The sequence below is a fragment of the Cajanus cajan genome, chromosome 9 (genome assembly GCF_000230855.2).
Source record: "Cajanus cajan strain Asha chromosome 9, NIPB_CcT2T_4, whole genome shotgun sequence".
NCBI classification, from domain to species: Eukaryota; Viridiplantae; Streptophyta; class Magnoliopsida; order Fabales; family Fabaceae; genus Cajanus; species Cajanus cajan.
In genome coordinates, this window is record NC_138525.1 from 53,114,210 (window position 1) to 53,135,581 (window position 21,372).

Consider the following 21,372-nt stretch of genomic DNA (forward strand, 5'->3'; position numbering starts at 1 on the left):
AATTTTGCCATTAACAAGAAAATGTAGGATAAAAAAAAGTGGTAAGTTAATTGATTGATTTATTTATTTTTATTATTTATTTTTCTATTAGATATTTTTACTTATCTTCTTATTTATTCATCCAAGCACACATGTTGTGACACTTTTACTTATCCAAATACTCTTTACTTCAAAGTGTTTTTTGTGATTATTTTCTTTTATTGCATATTTATAACATAAATACAACTCAAGTATAATTAATACAAATACTCCTTTGGATAAGAGGTTTACATCACTTACTTTTTTTAAAATAAAATTTTAACAAAATAAAAACAAAATAAGTAGATGAAAATACATTCCAAAGACTTATACAAATGAGTTTCAAAATTAAAAATAAACCATTAATTTAAATAAAAAAGAAATTTGAAAACAACTAAAAAAAAAAGTCTTTTCCATACCCCAATGTCACGTGTACAAGAACATAAACCTAAAATGTACAAGAAACTTAAACTTTATTTCTCACATAATTTTTAACATTTGCATGAACCTTACCTCCAAATGACATCCAACCAAAACAAAACACAACATGAAGAGAACAAACATAGGAAGTGAAAATTGTCTCACAACTTGATTTTGCATGAAAAAAAAGTTGGTCAATATCTAAACATATATCATAAAAAGGGAAAGATCAAATTATATCGATATAACTTTTACAACTTTTATATCGTTTAATAACTTTATATAAAAAGTGAATTTGTTAATTCAACATTAAATTCAAAAGTTACTTCTACCTAGATCATATATGCAAAAAAAGATACTAATATAAAATTATTTAATATTTTATTCATATAAATGAAAATTATCACAATATATACTCTTCAAAATATAATAAAATATAAATAATTTAGTTATCTTTTTTTATTTTTATTTAATTTGAACAAAATTTAATATAAACATTCAATAAAATATAATGTTATAATTAAATATTTAAATCAATAAAATTTACATTTTTATATAAATTATTAAATAATATAATAATTATAAAATTTATATCGATGTAATTTAATATAAATATACATACACCTATAACTTTAGTTTATATCACACTTCTCAAATCACGTATCAAAAGATTCTTATACTTTTACTCTTTATATATATGGTAACGATTTGTTCAATGAACAAATCTAAAAACTTATGACATAAAAGTACATAAAAATCAATCAATCATTATATTATAGGTATCAATTATCTCTGCTTTTATCTAGTCAAATATTCAATAGGATCGGTCATAATTATATAGTTGTGTGTATCTACTTCATCCTCAATACATTGATGGTAATATCCAACATACAAAATTCCTAAGGTCATGGATGATTATGAACTTACTCTAATTATAATAAAAATTTATATATAAAATAATTTCTAAATAGTTATTTTTAAATAATAATATATGAGAATTATGGGTGTTACACTTACGTGGTGTTAAGACGTTGATGTAAATGAAATTGTTTTTGGTACGAATTTAAGTTTATGCCCACGGACTTCCCGCTTCTCCCGCACCTCCTGCATGTCTGAATCATCCTCCCCTTCCAACCTTCGACTTTCGACTTTCTACTCAAACCTCAAACGCAACAAAAACCTAACCCCTTTCCTCAAACTTTTTGCATCAATTCCCTTCGGATCCGTAAGTTCTTCCCTCTCGCTTTCCCCTCGTGTTTTCTTATGATTGCTGTTAACTTTTTTGACTCATGAATTTACTCATTCTAGGTTTCCGTATTGTTATAATCTTTTTCTATATAACTCTTTGGCATTTTTTTTCCGCCTGTTATATGGTCAGAAACCTGTATTCCGAGTTCTGATGTCGAAATTCCCGTATAGAATTAATTAGGTATTATTTTTGCACAACTTCTGGTTCTGTTTGTAAATTCCTAGCCCCTTGTAGTCATGTCATAGGTAAAATGAATCAGGGACTTAATTAGGAAAGTCAATCGTGGAAGTGAAGACAATTTTGGAATTTTGTAATAAAATGGGAAATTTGTTACTCTTGCAGTAATTTTATTTTATTTTATTTTATTTATTTATGTTCAACTTACTAGCTCTAACTTTTTGACTCTTAATTTGGTGTAACTTCCAGGTATGCTTTGGGTTATCGTTTGAGTATGGCACACTTATCATTGGTTTAGATAGGGAGACAACAGTGTCTTTAGTTTATGTGTTGTCTAAGTTTGTTGCGGTACCTACATTATATAGCACGTGGAAAATGTGATTCTTGGTTGCATGAACTAGCATACTACCTCTAGGCTGCATTCACCATGGAAAAGACAGAGCTAGTGGAGGCAAATAAGGCAAGTCCTCCGGCTGTTGGAGAGGTAAAAGGAGATTTTTTTACTGCTCGGAGTGAAGAAGATTGGGAAAAACACTCGGTGTGTCTGGAAACCCAAAATGTAGACTGCGATGGCACTGAGTTTGTTAACGATCAAGATGATGTATTGGACAATGTAACTTCTCAAGCTGTTGAAAATCTGGAAGGAGGTGCTTTTACCGTTCAGAGTGAAGATCATGACAAGGAATCCAAAGAGGAGAAAATTCAAAATACTGGTCATGATGGCCGCAAGTTTGACAATGAGCAAGAAAATATGTTAGACAAGATAGATGAGGTGGTAGATGTAGATTTGAGTAGTCATGAGGAAACAAAGGACAATGTGACAGAAGAGTCTCAGTTGGCTCGGAGAGTATGCGATAGTTGTGATTTGCAGTGTGGATCTCCACAAGAAAACTTGGAGATCAGTACTGTTCCAGGTGACTGGTTTCAAATGGAGCATGGGAGTGATTCAATGAAATCTGAAAATCAAGTTGATATTCTTGGACAAGAGAATTCTGGTGTTAAGGTAGACAACAGTGGAGATTTTGAGCCTAAAAGTCAAGAAGTAAGTCTAGATAGTAATTTCGAACACCATGGCTTGGCTATAGAGGAGGATGACAGTAGAAGCATGGAATCTGCACAAATGAATCAAAAGAAAGAGAAAACTTCAGAGGATAATAATTTGGAGCCTGTAGTTGGTGGATCTGAGGTTCATAGCAGTGAAGCTGGCTGCAGCACATCTATGCGTGCTTTGGATACCAATCCAGAGGCTCCACGTGTTGTTGATAAGGCTATTTCTCTTAGAAACTTTGTGAGGGAGAAAAGTATAATAGCAGTCTCCATTGTACTGCGTCACCTGTCTGGAAAAAGAGATGAATGTACTGTGAGTAATTCTGGTGATGTAGGTAACGATGCTTCAGATCTTTCAAGAGACAGTGAAACCAAAGAGGTTTCTGAGAAGACAGTGGAGAAAACAACTTGGAATCCCTTAAATTATATTAAAATGTCATCTGATGTTGATGCTGAAAATAAAACTGTCCTGACGGAGGTACCTATGACTGAAGGTCCACCAGTACCCATAGCTATGAAAGGAAGGGTTATATTGTACACAAGACTAGGGTGCCAAGAATGTAAAGAGGTTAGGAAGCTTTTGTATATGAAAAGGCTTAGATATGCGGAAATCAACATTGATGTGTATCCCAGTAGAAAGATGGAACTGGAGAAGAATTCTGGATCTACTTCTGTTCCCAAGGTTTTCTTCAATGAAATACTTATTGGAGGCTTGAGTTCGCTAAAGTCCTTAAATGAGTCTGGCAAGCTAAATGAGAAGATTGACTACCTTATTAATGAAGCACCATCATTTGAATGCCCAGTTCCACCACTTTCTGGAGAGGATGATGCATCCAGTAGGGGAGCACTTGATGAAATGGCTCTAATTGTCCGCAAAATGAAAGAATGTATTGTTGTGAAGGACCGATTTTGCAAAATGCGAAGGTTTCCTAACTGCTTTCTTGGCTCTGAAGCTGTGGACTTCTTGTCAGAAGATCAATATTTGGAAAGGAAAGAGGTAAGCTTGACCTCAAGTTTCAAACACTTTCTAGTGCATGTTAACAACCAATGTATATGCCCTCAAGTGTAATCATTTGCTGCATATGTAGAATTTGATTGCCTCAAACAAGAGTAGTGATGCAATTAGCGCTCTAGAAGGCTTGTCCTTTTGTGTGGTGTCTCATAATTTAATGCTTTATTATTAAGTTGAATGCGATCAATGTTTGAGAAACGAGAATCTAATTGATCTTGATTTCTTTTGATCACAGAAAATATGAAGACCGTGGTCTAGTTTAATGTCTGTTTAACTTGTAGGGCCATGGGATTGTAATTCCTATTCTAGAAATGGTACTTGTACAACAAATTGCATGACAATTTGTACAATTAAGAGAGAAATTTCAGATGTAATAAATGATGCGGTGGAGAGAGATAGACAAAAAAAATGTTGTACAAATGGTTGTATGAATTGTTATATGTATATCACTACCTGTTATTAATGTCTTTATTAACATATCACTAAGTATTTGGCAGTTTTGTTTTGAAGATATCATTTGGATTAAATTAAAAATTTGTTCTTCAGATTTGACATCATTTTTCTTTCTAATTCCTATATGAAATAATTCTCTACATTTTAATTCGTACATGAAAAATGTTTATGGATTGATCCTTGCCATAGCCGTTTGCTAAAGTTGTAGTGCTATTAGATTAGCCTCTATATTTGACATTATTTATTCTTTTAGTTCCTATGTGAAAATTGTACAGTTCATTTTTGTTTTCTGCATAAAAAAAAATTCTAGATTTTCATACCTTCACTTTACTACACTTTACATATCATATTTTGTTTTGGTCCTTTTATGAAAAAGAAATCTATCATCATGTAACTTTAATAAGTGGCAGGGACTAATTTGTAAACAGTTTTCCATATAGGGATCAAATTATAGTTTTTTTTTCTTTCACGAAGAGACTAAAATGAAACAGTCTCAAATATAGGGACTAAATTTATCATTTATCCTTTTTATCAGATGATGGCTTTCAGGTCTGGGTTGTTTTTCTATCCTTTCATCCTTTTTTCTTTTTTCATTCTTTTCCCACCATGGCTTGTTACTATTGCAAACAAAAGACAAAATATATGTCTCCCTGTCTATAAGTTTTCTTTATAGATGAAGATTATATAATTTGGGGACTTGATTGATTTTTCGTGGTCTATACTTTGTTTGAGGCAACTACCTTATTGCACATGTTGATTCTGTTTTCTTTTATAGTTTTTCTCTTTTATGTGTTTAATCTTTCAGGTTGTAGCAATGGCTTTTAATAGTTGATTTCTGCTTCTATGATTTTTGTGGTTTATTTAACATATTTCTAGTTTGAATTGACTGGCAATCCACCTTTATCCAAAATAAGAGATAAAAAAAAAGCTTATTTTCTTGAACTTTGCTAATTCTTTTGGTGGCATGCTTTTTTATATTTGCTTCATTCCATGTTGGGATTGGAAGGGGAGATATTTTTTTAAGGTTAAAAACAAAGTTAATTTGTACTTTGAGTCTGTGCTGTAGTGACACTGCTTTGTTGTGAACATTAACTGATGCACTTAATCTCTGTAACCCATACGCACTCATAAGCATGTTTATCTACATTAATATTTTCTTAAAATTGAACAAACTATTGGGGTGAGTGTTTGAGACTTTTGAAACCTAATGTTAATGAAATTGATGTAATGCAACAATAAAGTTGTCATTTGATTGATGTGTCTACAATGTTAGTTAGAGTTGCAAATGCATTATGGTTTGTTCGATCCTATCAACGAATTTAACTTCTAATATTTGTGATATGTATCTTGTTCAAAAGCTTTTTCTGGTGCACCTGTTTGTTTTTGAAATTTTAGTCTTCTTACATTTACAATCACATGATCAAACATATCATCCACTGTTTATCCAACTCATTTAATTCAATTTCTATCTTCAGAATGTCTTTTCTATCTTCCTTATTCTTGTCTGATGGTATAGGCTGTTGAGTTTGCACGAAAACTTGCCAGCAAACTCTTCTTTCAGCATGTTCTTGAGTGAGTCCAAGTACTCCATTTGGTTTTTCCACTTTCCATTTTTTTTAAAACAAAACTGAAAATTCTTACCTGTTTCAACGGTTTTGTTTTGCTTTAGTGAGAATCTATTTGAGGATGGCAATCACCTGTATCGGTTTTTGGATGATGATCCAATTGTGGCATCTTTTTGTTATAACATTCCGAGAGGGATAATTACTGTGAAACTTAAGCCTATAACAGAAGTTGCATCCAGGCTGAGGCTTTTGTCCTATGCAATGTTTGAAGCCTATGCCTCTGAAGATGGACGTCATGTTGACTACAGAAGTATGCATGGAAGTGAGGAGTTTGCAAGGTTTTTTTATTCTGTCTTTTGGTTTACTTTAAAACTCAGAAGTGCTATTTAATAACGAAAATCCATTTAGTTGTTAGTAGAATTTTACACTTATTTATACAACACTTGTTTTAGGTATCTAAGAATAGTAGAAGAGCTCCAAAGAGGGGAAATATGGAATTTGTCTAGAGAAGAGAAGCTTGCTTTTTTTATTAATCTATATAATATGATGACCATCCATGCAATTTTAGTATGGGGTCACCCTTCTGGAGTGCTGGAAAGAAGGAAATTGTTTGGAGACTTTAAATATGTTATTGGTGCATCCACCTACTCACTTTCAGCTATTCAAAATGGCATTTTGAGGGGGAACCAGCGACCACCATATACCCTTATGAAGCTATTTAGTGCAAAAGATAAACGTTTAAGGGTAAGATATCCATTTTCTTTATTCATTTTTGATTCTATGTTCTTTATCCATTCAAACTTGAAAGAGAAGGTGTTCATTAATGATTAAGTTTTGCTTCCATTCCCATGGTGTTAGATTTACTTCATACTGACATCAAGACCTTTGTTTAAGTCTTTATCCATAAAAAAAGCACCTTTGTTTAAGTATTGACATAAAAGGTTCTTCAAAGTTTATGCTCTTTATTCTTTAGACCTGAACTTTTCCTTTTCTCTTAACAACTCCTATATTGGAATTTTAGTGACCTAGTAATGCGGGAGCTCTATTATATTCTGACTTCCAAGTTTTTTTTATTCTTGTAGTAAGTGTTTACATGACTAGCATGTGATTTGACTTGGGTTCAACTGCTTAAGATAATTTGCGCCTTGAAATATTGGGCTAGGTTCAATAATATGCTTATAAATCTAGCATAAATAGGGAATTCTGTTGAATTTTGAGGGACTGGAAGAGAGGGGGAAAGGAAGGAAATGCTTAAGTGAAATTGATTGATTTTAAGATACTTAGGTTATGTAGAACAACTATATATATAGACTTTATATACTGTGGGGGATTATCTCCTACTCCTAGGAAAAGTGTAAATAGGTGCTACTCCCTAAATATTAATGCCTATAAAAACTAACTGCATTTAACATGCGATGCATCACCTCATTTAACATGTGATACATGAACCGCATGTTATTCTAACAACTACTTGGCATTTTTTAGTCATCATATTATAATTTCATATTTAAGAGGTTCCTAAACCTAGAACTCCTTTTTTTTTTTAATCATTTCACTTCAACCTATCTTAATTCTCTTCCTAAATTATGTTGCTTTAGTTCCTGATTACTACCTACTACGACACTAAGTATGTGTTTAGATAAAAATCAAGTTCGGTATAACCCACGTTAACTTCAAAGTAACATCCTTGTAACTTTTGCATTTCAGGCATTGGAAAGTGGAAACAAACATTATAAAACCTTTAAACGGATAACTAAATACAGTCTTAATGTTTTTCTTTTGTTTTATTTTCTGCAAATTTGCAAAGCTTAAGCTTTATCTTTGGGTGCTTGGTCACCAAGAAGTTACCATTAGCAGAGCTACTGATTTGTTGCTTACTTTTCATTCCATTTTTTAGGTGGCCCTCCCTTTCCATGAGCCCCTTATTCATTTTGCTTTAGTATGTGGTACTCGATCTGGACCAGCACTTCGGTGCTATTCTCCTGGGGACATTGACAAAGAATTAGTGGATGCAGCCCGTAATTTCCTAAGAAGTGGAGGCCTTTCAATAGATTTTACTGCAAAGGTTGCATATGCCAGTATGATCCTTAAATGGTAGGTTCTTTCGGCCACTCTGAATATGATTGATGTGCTTATAGGTTAATTGAAAGTAAGAAATCGTTGAATATTTCATGTTCACAAACACATTTTCACATCGAGAAGGTAAACTTCTCAAAATCTATACTTGAATGCTTCAAAGTATTTAAGATTTTACATGTTGGACTGGCTGGCAGTATCCCTTGAACTATATACATTTATGTATTTATGCAAAACTTTGAATATATATACATGCATTCCCTATGGTGATTTTATTTGTATGATTATTAAATGAAATAGTTTATAATTAACGAGTAGTAGCAATTGATATTTTATTTTGAGGATTGTAAAGTTTCTCCTTATTGATACTCAGGTTTAGTGTAGATTTCGGTAAGAGTGAGGTAGAGGTCCTGAAGCATGTGTCAATTTACTTAGATCCAGCTGACTCAGAATTATTGTTGGACTTGCTTGCCACTTCTGAGTTGAAGGTGATATATCAGCCTTATGACTGGGGTTTGAACTGCTAGTGTGTGCTATAATTTTTTTGTCAATACGACGCCTGTATTCATATTAATTGATTCCTGTTATACATATTAGCATCAATGTAATCAATAGCGTATGTTAACTTCGGTGTCAATTTCATACATCTCTGTCGGAAGGTACACGATGTAGCTCTAGGTCAATAAGTCCCGAGAAAAAAATTGTTCTTATTTTGCGTCTTCTCTCTTAATGTCTACACTAACTTCTAGGTGCCATTTATTATGGAATCCAAGTTATAATGGCCCATCAAATATACTCCGCAAGTCGCATTTAAGCGTTTGACTGTGAGTGTGGGGATAGTAGGCGATGCCAAGTTGCCAACTCTTGCATTTAAATTTTTGCACCACTGTATAGTGTATACATACATGGTTCTATATTTCTGAGCTTTTGGTGGTCTTGTTCTTGCCAAGTTCAAGTAGATATATTGTTGTATGCACTTGTATTATGATGGACAAAATTTAGATACAGGACTATAGATATTGTTGGTCGTATTCTCTAATTAGAGTTGGAGTTCCATCTCTATAATATGCATTTATATTTAATACAAAACGTTTCACAAACAATATATGGTCATGTACCTAAGTATGGTGCTATTATGATTCGTGCATAACAATAGGGGTTTTATCTAGTAGTTGTACCCTCTCCGAGCTTGCCTTTTGATGTAAATAGACTACATTTACATTCAGTTCTTGTGCCTTAGAAGTTAAAAGTTGTGTGAAACACGGGACAGGATACTTGGATCGTCATATATATCGGTCATAATTGGTCTTGAAAACAACCAATTAAGTTAAGTTTATCCACAGTGCCAGGATGTCTCACGAACAAATTGAAGTGGCCAATAAGTTTTTGATTCATCATCTAGAAGTTTATATGCCCAACCCTAAACCCTAAACAAAAAACATGTACGCTTCTAGGAAAGGATTATAAAAATCGAATGGGAAAATATATTCTGCAAAAAAATTGAGGTATATGTTTACTATTTAAATCTTTTGGGTAAAGTTATGTTCCGATTAAGTATAGATGCATAGTTAGAAAACATAAAACTTGTGGTAATTATATACATTTGTTCCAAAAAAAAAAAAAAAAAACATTTCACATAATAATGTGTTGTGATTTTTTTTTCATCGAGTCGATCTTTATAGAAGTAAAACAATACTTCCATTTACAATTTTATGTTTAAGACTGGGATCAAACTTTAGTATTTGAATAACGAGCATAAGTGTTGAATAAGAAGATTCAATCCAATTCTTTCAATTGGATTTATAATTGAAATAAGAGAAAATTAATCGTATAATGACATAATTAACTAAATATAAGATATTAAATATTTTTCTTGATAAAAAAAATTTAGACACAAAATTATAGACAAGAAAATTATTATTCTGTGTACAAGTATAGTGAAAAAAAAAATAATGATAATGTCACGTGAGGTACTAAAATAACTTCAATATTTTAAGATAAATAATTAAATTAATATACTTTTATGTTATTGAGAGACCAAATTAATATTATTTTCTTATTAATGTCTTATCCTTAAATATTTGTTTAATAGAAGTTATGTTTTGTGAGGGTAAATTAATATTTAACTGTTAATTTTAAAATATTGCGTGAATTAAATTAATATCTCTTATAATTTAATTGAGGTCAACCTAATTAATTTTAACGTTTGTATACAAATTTAAAAAGTATTTTTAAGAGATTTTTTAGTCAAAAAATACTTTTTCTTTTTAGTAAAGAACCTCTTAAAAAAAAATCCTTCTGGACTGTATAGAAACAGTCTTAATCATTCACCTAATTAATTTCAGTGATATAGTTAGGGTTGTACATATTCTCATTCGTACATAGAGCAAATCGATCCAAAATTAGGTAATTAAAAATCTGATAGCCTTATACCTAAAAGGGTGAGGAGAAATCTTACAAAAGATTATATATTTGATGTGGGTGTTGATCCAACCCAGCATGATCATTGTCCGGTTTATTAAATATCTTGTCTTTTCCTATGAATCTTATACACGTGAGGGACCATAGCCTAGTGACAGAAGCGGAGCTTGAATAAAAAGATTGGAGTAGCCATCAAAATAATGCCATTGAATTGAAAGCTCTATTATGAAAAATCTTGTCATTCAAAATGAGGATTTTATTTATTTATTTATTTTAATTGTTAAACGGGCCTAAAGAAAATAAACTACACAGTAAAAAAAATTAGGTATTAATAGCCCCCGACATTATCCCCGTGATTCTCCACCATTGTTTAGTGACCACCGACATCTAAAACTATTATAATCTATTTGAATAATTTAAATAAAAAAAAACACACACTTTAAAGAGAAATTTTTTTTTTTTTCATAAATTACACTTAATCATAAGTAACAAATAAGATTTTAAAAAACTCCAAGCGTGTGGTTTAACGGTAGGGGTTGATCTACGCTTAAACAAAGTCAGGAGTTCGAATCTTGACTTGTGTATGCGGCCGCGTTAAATTTTAGGGCCAGCTATCTCACCCTTCACTGTTATCGACGGTGGATACTCAAGGGAGGAAAAAAAAAAGATTTTACAAAATACTAAACTTATGTATAAGTTAATTTGAATTTATAAAAGAAATTATTTCACTTTTTCTACAATTTTTTTTTTTACTTTTGAAAGAATTTATCTGAAATTACCGCAGTGAGACTCTGGCTGCTTAGAGAGGAAACTAAATTAAATCCTGACAATATCAAACTAAGGACGAAGAGGACATTACCATTGGACCTCTATAATTAATAGCAGAATTAATTACTAAGAGGATATATTTAAACCTTCACATTTTTACATAATTGATTGTTGGAGTGCATTACACGTTTAGGAGTGGGGCAAAATAATCTCTGCCAACCAATACTCTCAAAACGATTATTAGCATTATTATCTATGTTAGAAAGGAGGGAAAGGTTAGAATCCCAAATTTTAGAAAGAAAAATGCTGTATGAATATCTTTCTCGTCAAAACATTAAGAAGCATTTGATTGGTTAAGAATGTACGTATAAGAAGGGTATGAGTTAATGTAAAAAATTAATAAGGACCCATGTATGATTAATGTTTATTACTTTGTACTTCATTTCGTAACGACCAGTTCGTACTAAATAACACTACTGTTTCAAAAATACATAAAGGCTTGAAAAGTTTCTGATAGAATTCCCTCACATGCAAGTAGGAATAATTAATAAGATTAGATTGGTTTACTCGTACAATAGACAAATAATGATGATTGTAATGAGAATTGGTTCTTATATTTCTAATTATTTCAGTCTTTTCTCATTTAATTACTAGGCTGATCTTTTTATTTATTATAATAATTATTATATAAGTTGAGATGAAAATTATGGTTAAAGTAACATCATAATTTTTTTTTAAAAAAACTTACAATTTAAATTTTTTTCTATTTTATCATCATAAATTAACCTAATTACTTTTTATTAAATAATATAACTATCGTGCACTTTTTAAATATAACTAATGCAATTAATTGATACTCATTTTATTTTATTGTAATTTTTCTTATACTTTGAAAATTCAATAAATATAATTAATGCATTGATTCTATATTGTGACCACATGAACTTAATAAGTTCATGTCACTCACATGGAAATAGGAATGTCAATTAGACGAGATCAGTACAAGTAGTATCTCTTCTCTATTATTCTATCAGATAAATATTTGTCTCATATTTATCTTTATATTCATGTGAATATTCATTTAATGGATATTTAAATATATTTTTTTAATATCAATAAGCATCCATGAATATTTGCTTAAAAATATAAGTATTTTTTTAAAATAATTTTTTTTATTTTAATAATTTCTTTAAAAATAATAGTTTAAAAGTCAAAATTGAAATTATTCAAATATTATACATAATTTTATTAATCAAAGTTTCAAAATTAAAAACTAAATTTAATTATTAAAGTACATCATTCTCATATGTTTAAACAAATTTAATAAGTTAAAATAATTCAACTTAACAAGTCCAAATTTTTAAAAAAAATTATAATATTTCAATATCACAAGTCTAAATATAAAAAGAATTAAGTAATATCATATTTTTACTTAACACATAATATATTTTAACAAAGAAATTTAAGTAATTTTATTATAACGGATATTTACCGATTATTCCTAAGTACTTTGATATTCATTCTTGTCCCTGTTTATTAACGGGTACGAATATATCAATTTAAATCTTTATAGGTACCCATTTAAGTATTCATCTATTATTTGTTGTGTATTTTATCTACGAATATTTGTAGATACAAATTTTTTTGTGATCTTTACATGAAAACAACGTTATAAATACATTAACGGTAAAGACTAAAAATGATTAAAAGTTTTATAAGTATAACGACTAAAAACAAATATATTTTAAACAATAGGGACTAAAAAGTAAAATTAGTAAAATTATAAAGACTAAAACAAATATCTTAACCTATTTTTTTCCAATAAATATAACATGTATTTACAATAAATTAGCAAATGCACTCATTTACATGATACATAACTAGATTTCTTATTAATATATTTCATAATAAATAAATGATATAAAAAAAAAAATTAACAATCAATACACCTTAAAAATAAGTTTACGTTTCTTATAATTAGGAAAGAAAAAAGAGTACTCACTTGTTTCTCATCCTCTTTGTCTCAAAATGGTTGATTTCAAGGTTTTTATACTTAAATTAAGAACACCAATAAATATATTATTTTTTTAATATAATTTCATTAAAATAGTTTCATTCTCTCAATTATGTACTCTTCTATTAGTCTGTTTTCTTGTATAAGCAATAAAAAATATATTTTTTTCTTAAATATAAATAATTTTTAACTACTTTTACTTTATTTAATAAAATCACCCCTTTAATAAAAATTTGACTCAAAAATGATCTTTTAATGTAGTTAAAAAGAAAATTTAAGAAGAATATTGTAGAATTAGTAAAATTTAATGCACTTAAACTATTTTTTTAATCTATAAAATCATTTTTTATGGCTTATGTATAAGTGAGAATAAAGAAAGTATTACTTTTAATTGTAGAGATTGAAAAATTTATGAAGAAATAAATTAAAAAAATAAAATTAATATTACATTAAAAATTGAGAATATTAATTATTTTGAGATTTTTTAAAAAAAACCTAAAATTACAACTATTTTAAGATGGAAGGAACATATAAAGTACTGATAGGAGTATATTTTTTTTATTCTCTTATTTTTTAATTGCTGACAGAATAAACTCAGAAAAAGAAATAATTTTCACTAAAAAAATATTATAATTTTTTTTATCGTCAGTCTTTCACGATTTTATGAATTTTATTTAAAATTAACTACAAATTTCATTAGTTATATTAAATTATAGATTAAAAGCTTAATTATACTTTAATTATATCACTAATCTTGTGGAGAAAAGAGAGAGTAAACAGGACATAAGATATTTTTATATTAGTTTATCTTAATTACTGAGACTATGTCTAGTTTTCAATCTAACCATATTGAGTTTCATTATCTTAATCAAGATACAAATATTCTTTCAATAAGTCACTTCTAGCTCAAACCTGAGTGTTCTTTGAATTGTCTCTTTAAACAATCTATCCAAGTATTCTTTTCACACAAAACCTCTCCAAGCTTCAAAATCGAGTATTCCTTTATAGTCAAGCTTCTCTAGACTCAGACAATAAATATTCTTTTACAAATAAGCTTATCCGAGTTCAAACTACAAGTATTCTTTTACAGACAAGTCTCTCCAGGATCAAATCCTATAACTTAGAGTTATTAAGACTTACAAAGTTGTTTCATCTTCCTATGAAGACGTGACACAACAAATTAAGTCACTTCTTATTTGATCAAAGAGATTATTTATCATCTTTAGGATACCAAACGAATTATCTATTGCGTGTGTCAGCGAAAAGCAGATTCTACATCAACTTTTGCCAACTTTCTCTATGATTTCAAGGATCCGTTTGTCCTTGATTTTAGCACAAAACATGGCTTCATTCTCTTTAACAGATTTTTAAGTTCCAAAGAGTTTTCTTAGTTCAATATATTAAGGAATCACTAAAACATGCAAAAAGTAGTGGTTAATCATTATAAATGATAGACATATAAGACAAATTGGATGCTTCGTCTGATAACATATATCTTTGTAACGAATTGCTTCTTATGTTTCGTTTGATGAGTATTTCACAATAAAAATTTTCTCTTAAAAAAATGTTTTGTTTGTTATCATTAAAATTTGAAAGCTTTAGGGATTCAATATCGTCTTTTGATTTAACAAGTCTTTTACGATTTTATGAATTTACTCACCCAACTTTAAAATTTGTACATTTTATAACTTGATTTTTTTTAATTTTACAAATTTTATAACTCTACTAATTGATCATGACATGATACATTGATCACTAAAGTGACACATGTAAAAAACGATTAAAAAAATCATAGAAGGTAATGTTAGAGTTTAGTTATAGATGAAGGAAAGGTAAAGAAAAAATAGAGAGAAGTGCTTTTGTATTATTGATATTGAATAGAATGAATTACAGATAGAAGGATAAAAGTCTTATATAAATGTGGTCATAATAGTTAAAAGGAAAAAACTAATACACATGTGCATAACAAATCATAACAAATTCTATCTTAGTTTATTAGTTCCATTTACACCCCTTCCCCTCAAACTCATGTTACCTCCTAAGGTAACCATGAGTTTGCTTTGAAAGGCTTCAAATTGAGAGCCAGAGATGGGTTTGGTAAGGATATCAGTAACCTGAAATTGTGCAGGTAAATGGATGACTTAGACAACTCCTTCAATGACTTTGTCCCTGACAAAATAGAGGTCGAGTTCAAAATGTTTGGAACTTGTGGATCATTGGATTAGTTGCTAACATAACCACACCAAGATTATCACAATAAGCTTTTGGAATTGTAGACGGGACCCTTAATTCACTAAGGAGGGACTATAGCCAAAGTAATTTTGCAATAACAACTGCAAGACTTCAAAAGTTAACCTCAATGCTATTGCGAGAAATAGCTCTTTGCTTCCTGAAACACTATGAAATAAGATTGTCACCTAGATAGACACAAAATCCCGTGGTAGACTCTCTGTCATCAAGATTGGATCCCCAATTAGAATAAAAAAAAGCTTGAAGAGTGAGGTGAGATGGTTTCTTAAAGGGTAAACCATAGTCAATGGTGCTTTGTAATTATCTCAACATCATTTTCAATGCTTTCTAGTGATGCTCATGTGGATTTTGCTGGTAAACTTTGTTAATGGAATAAAAGTTGTGACTTTAGTTTTTGAACTATATGTGACTATTATATCATCCACATAACATAGTCTATCTTAGTTTATTATTTCCTTTTACAGGTAAATAATAAAGGACATATATTATTCTTAATATAATTTTTTAATGATATTTTTGCAACACTTTTTTTTTATTTTATCCTTCTCTTTCTTATTAATAAACTTATGTCATTTTCTTCTATTTTTTTTTCCTTTTTTTATTTTCTTATCTCACTTTATTATAAAAATTATATAAATACAATTTTTTTAAAAAAAATTAAGATGTGAAAAAATAACATTTGAGATACCCCGTAGGTAATGCCACCATTTCAATGGCCTGAATTTTAAATTCTAATTTTAATTATTTAGATTTAGTCCTCATAATTTTTAATTACTCAAATAAAGTCTCTTATTTGAAAATTAAATTTATTAATTATTAGAAATATAACAAAGGTATCACACATTATTAATTTATATAAATTAGTAAATGGAAAATATATAAATTATTTAGATAGGCATGAAAAACAAAATATTAAAAATATAACTAATTTTATTTTATTTAATTATTTTATATATTTTTATTATGAATATATATATATATATATATATTTATTTATTTATGTTAATATTAGTATAACACACATATATCACATTTTTATTATGTTTTTATTAATTATTGAATAAAATCTCAATATGAATGAGCTAATTTAAAATAGTAAAAAATAATGAAAACTAAGTACAAATAATTAAAAAATGACAAATAAATTAAAATATGAAAACTAAAAGTATGATTAAGACAATATAGTGTCATCAAATCATCTTCACAACCGTCAGTGTTTCTATTGCGACGTACACCTACTTACTAACTTTTTTATTATTAAGACTCTTCATTAACACTATTCCATGTTAGTTGGTTGGTATGTTTATTGTTTACGGTTGCTTTAACCATTTTAATTTTGCGTGTTTGTGAGATACTAGGCTCACCTTATTAATTAAGACTCTTCATTAATACTAGTTTGAAATACTTTTTTTTAGATGTAACAACAACAAAAATAGTTAAAATTATTCTATAATTTATACATGTATTAGAAAAATAATTAAATATCTTTAAAGTACTCAATATCATAAAACTTGATTTTAATTCAAATTTTAAAAAATTTTCTAATAAATTTTAATTTATTAAATGATTTTTCACCATCAAGATCATAAGAATTATCGTGTTTTATACAAGATTCAAGATGTTTGTAGTATAATTTCAAGTTCTAATAAGATAATGATCTAAGTTTTTTTTTTAATAAATATAAAAATTCAATATTAATTTTAATTTATTTCTTTCTTTTCTAACCAAAATTTTTTCTAAACCACATGTTTAAACTCAAACTATTTGATAAGTATAAAAAAAAATTTAAATTATAATCTATCAATTAAATAAAAAGTCTTCATTGAGTACTTCCTTTGTTCTCTATTATAAATAAAAAAATAATATTTTTTCTTCTTAAATATAAGCAAATTTCAACTACTTTGTCTCATTTAATGATACTTTTTTTTAAAAAAAATATTTCTCCTTTAATGCTTGATTTTTTATTTGCGGTACTTCTTTTAGTATTTATAACAAGGATAATTTAAAAATAATATAATAAAATTTTGCAGATAATTAATTTTTTTAATATACATAAAATCAATTTTACTTATAATAGACAATGAGATTTTAATTGCTTATTTTTAAATATTAAACTCTTAATTTGTTGTAATGAAAAAGATCAATAATAACAATATTATAGAAAAATTTGTGATAACTAACAAATGGGTGTTTGCAAATTAATTGATATTCTAGAGTAAAATAGAAAATGTCATGATTAAGAGAATAAAAAGAGAATAAGAGAGTTAGAAACAGAGAGAAAGATAGAAAATTCAAGGTGACTCTTATTTATTAACAATAAGAGAAGTTCAAACTAAGAAAAATAAAAAGAAATAAATTAATAATATATTATATAATACTTTCTTCTTTACATTTAATATCACTTATTTATTTTACTAAAATTATGGACAAATTTTTTCAAAATTTTAATAGAAATTTGTTGAGAAATTAAATCATCATCTATCAATCGATTAATTGTTAGTAATTAAATTTTTTTTTATAATACTTCTTATATAATTTAATATTATGTAAAAATTTATTTTTATTTATATAGACTTAAAAAAATTAGTGTCCTAAAATTAGAGCCCTGAGAGAACAGACCACCTTAACCTAATCTTACTCTGTATCACTACCGATAAGATACTTTGCTTTTTATAATTCATTCTCGTCTTTATCAAAGTCCCTATCAGCAATATTGGCTTACATTAATTCTCTTTAACAACTATCTAATATATCTGGGGACAATATTCAAGGACGGAGCCAAGGGGGGACCTACGGGTGCCACGGCCCCCCCAACAATTTTAATTTTTTTTTATATACATATATATTACTATATGGCACCCCCTATTTTTAATATAAACTCATATGTATAATTAAATGAATAACCCAAATTTATTTTTTTATTCAACTTTTGGACTTCTGGTACGGCCTGCTATGTGGTATCACTTTGGAATTTATTCTCGGCCCCCAGTATTGAAATCCTGGCTCCGTCCCTGACAATATTATCAATATTTATAGTCTTTCACATATTTTATATAAAACTTTTGATGTCATCAACTAATATATAGATAGTTTGGATACAATTTTTTTTTTCAAATTTCTTTAATAAAGTTTCATATTAAATTTTATAAATCATGTTTTTTTTATAGAAAATACACTACTAAAAGTTGGTCAAACTTTCTGGTGGATAATTATATGAAAAAAGAAAAATCTGCAAACATGTAAATTTCACCGCATATTAACACTCATGAGGAGCTCTTTTATTTCACTGACCCACACTAACATTGGGTCACTAACATTGATAACTTGCATTTCAAACTAAAACAAGGTTGGGATACTTAAAAAGGAAAAATTATTACATAGTCACGAACCACACCAACCTGCTAATCTCTATCTAGCATGTAAATGAAACTTCTGAAAATGAGTTAATAAAACGCAGTTACATATCATAAGATGATTTGATACGATGACCATTTTACATTATGTAATAATTTTTCCTGTAAAATACAAAGGCTAGTAGCTAGTGGCAGTTATGGCAAGACTCTCCATTGACACCCTCATTACCTGCCAAGATCATATATTTGTCTTTTCTGGTCAAGCTGGTGCATGCAAATCCTAATGCATTTCCAATCTCGTGTTGCACAAAATTGGCAACTTCAATTCTTGATTTTCCACCTTCATGGCATGTTTGTGAGGGTGGTAACCGCTCGAGGATTTTAATGGAGTACGTAGGATTTGGATTCAGGAAGTGAAAAAATGGGTCCAAACATTTGTGTCCACTAGCCGTTGTTCCATAGAACATGCTAACCCTTACATCAACAGCCACAGGTACAATGTCATCTGTGAGTTCAGCAAACAAAGGACTAAACCTTAACAAGTAAGGTTCCCTGCAAGTTGTTCCCTCAGGACACACCACAAGGTTGCCAAGGCTAAGCAATTTGTCCATTGTTTCTCTGTCTCTATCTCTGTCCCTTGTTAGTCTTATAGTTCTGATGGGGGCAACTAGCTCATTGAATCTACTCAAGCTGTATGTGACTGCAGAGAGAGGTTGGTCCAAAACATATGCAATGTAAAGAGGGTCAAGCAAGGTTCTGTGATTGCACACATAGAGCATACCCTTTTGTTTTTTCTCGTTTGGGATCAAAGACAAAGGGTAATGGAGCCTTGAAAGAGTGGTCCTTGTCCCTGAGAAGGCCAATATTGGTGCAGACACATTGAAGGGCAATGCTATGCCAAAAGTGAATCTGAAGATTGAAAGAAATAGTGCAAGAGGTAGCCACATTAAGAAAACAAGAGAAGATGCAGGGGTTGGCCTGAAAGCCAACCTTCCATCATGGAAGATCAATGGCTTAGGGTACTTCTCTTTTGGAAGGACATGCCAGTTTCTCCTCTCCTCACAACTTAACTTTAAGCAAACCTTCTGCAGAAAGAAAGCAGTTAGAAAAATTAAGTTATAAATATGAAAGTGCACAAAAGCACATGTATGAAATATCATATATATATGTATGTGCTCAAAAATGGACAAACCTTGAAATGAGGGAAAAGTTCTTGGCCAATATACTCAATATGGCTACCTACAATACCAATGTTGTTGTCGGTGTCTTGTTTAGCCTCATATAAAGGGGTTTTGTTTTCCTTCCAATTCTCAAACATTCCCAAAAAGTAACCATTGAAGGACTTAATGTCTCTTGCTTCAACAACTTCAACCCCTAAGTAGTCCTTCAAGAAGCCTTCTACCATGACCCTAGGCAACTTACTTGATGCCACCTTTTTCTCACACCGCTTAAAAACTTCAAAGCCTTCCTCCGCCATATCTTCCAAGAAGAACTTTGGCAAAACCGCTGATCCTATTCTGAATGTGTCCTTTCTGATGCCAAAAAAGGTCAAGAAGACCATGATGCTCAAGCCAAGTTGATCTTCTCCCACCAGCAACACCAAAGGGTATGAGAGAAACAAGATGAGAGACCTTAGTAACCCACCAGCTTCAACAGCAACCAGCATGAAGTAAGGAAACAAAGAAGCTGATCGTAGCAGAGTGCCCTCAAAATCAAAAACCACTGTTTTATTAGCCAGTTCTTCTATTTTGTGCACTCTTTTCATCTTGCTAAAAGTTTGGTTCATTGTGTAACAAAGAAAGTGATTTTGGCTTTGCTGTTTCTGGCTCCCCAGACCAGTTTGACTGGAATCAAAAAATCAGAACCCTTTCACGTGATGGGTCGCTGCTTGCAAATTCTGTAGCAATTGACAATCATACAAGAGAAAGAACATTTTATATATATCTTTTAGCATCACTTGATTTGACTTGGTAGACTGTGATGTATCAATGGTCACAGAAGCCTAAGAATTAAATAAGGAAAGATTACGTTGCTGAGAGGTCATGTGGCCATTCAATGGTTTAGCAATTTGAATATCTTCTTTGTTATCAACTTTGGGGTTACGTTCATGTAGTTTAATAAAAGACACTGTTAAGGTACTGACACCATTAACCATCCCCACGAGCCCACAACCGTACGTGTGTTCAGTGTCATCTTCACATGCTTACTGAACTATTTTCATCAATGTATTGATGGTAATATATTACCCCATTTAGATCTTTTTCATCAAAAATAAATAAACATCATTCACAAATTTTTAGAGACAAATGAAGAAAGAAAAAGGGAGAGAAAGAAAAAAAATGTAAATAATAAACACCCACCTTCATCCTGAATTTGAAAGACACCGGTATATTGATTTCTTAAAATTAAAAATTTGTTAAATAAATATTTAGAATGTTAAATAAATTCTTTAATTTAATTATTCATTGTTATTTTGGTCCTTGAGCGTATATTTTTTATATTATTATTTAATCATACACTTTTTTTTAATTTTAATTAATATAATTGTA

At 29.5% G+C, this 21,372-nt stretch overlaps 2 protein-coding genes across 2 annotated transcripts; one reads left to right on the plus strand and one right to left on the minus strand.

The window, feature by feature from the left end:
- The first annotated feature begins 1,463 nt into the window (after positions 1-1,463).
- On the plus strand, positions 1,464-8,776 carry LOC109814814 (uncharacterized). The gene is made up of 7 exons (XM_020379328.3): positions 1,464-1,663; positions 2,114-3,908; positions 5,893-5,948; positions 6,046-6,279; positions 6,394-6,685; positions 7,839-8,035; positions 8,391-8,776. Exons 2-7 carry the CDS (start codon positions 2,292-2,294, stop codon positions 8,542-8,544), a joined length of 2,550 nt encoding a protein of 849 aa, XP_020234917.1. The 5' UTR covers positions 1,464-1,663; positions 2,114-2,291; the 3' UTR covers positions 8,545-8,776.
- A 9,603-nt stretch (positions 8,777-18,379) lies between these two features.
- On the minus strand, positions 18,380-20,890 carry LOC109814806 (putative glycerol-3-phosphate acyltransferase 2). Its single transcript, XM_020379316.3, has 2 exons — positions 20,016-20,890; positions 18,380-19,908 (listed from the first exon to the last, which is right to left on the minus strand). The coding sequence occupies exons 1-2, from the start codon at positions 20,607-20,609 to the stop codon at positions 19,009-19,011; spliced, it is 1,494 nt and encodes a 497-aa protein (XP_020234905.1). The 5' UTR covers positions 20,610-20,890; the 3' UTR covers positions 18,380-19,008.
- Positions 20,891-21,372: the final 482 nt, after the last annotated feature.

What these genes read in the sequence shown, in the direction of transcription:
- LOC109814814 (XM_020379328.3), top strand. Translation starts at nt 2,292, where the DNA reads ATGGAAAAGACAGAGCTAGTGGAGGCAAATAAGGCAAGTCCTCCGGCT. An exon ending in AATATTTGGAAAGGAAAGAG is followed by an intron (nt 3,909 to 5,892) that starts GTAAGCTTGACC and finishes CTGATGGTATAG; the next exon opens with GCTGTTGAGTTTGCACGAAA. An exon ending in CAAAAGATAAACGTTTAAGG is followed by an intron (nt 6,686 to 7,838) that starts GTAAGATATCCA and finishes TCCATTTTTTAG; the next exon opens with GTGGCCCTCCCTTTCCATGA.
- LOC109814806 (XM_020379316.3), bottom strand. Translation starts at nt 20,609, where the DNA reads ATGAACCAAACTTTTAGCAAGATGAAAAGAGTGCACAAAATAGAAGAA. An exon ending in AACTTTTCCCTCATTTCAAG is followed by an intron (nt 19,909 to 20,015) that starts GTTTGTCCATTT and finishes TTCTTTCTGCAG; the next exon opens with AAGGTTTGCTTAAAGTTAAG.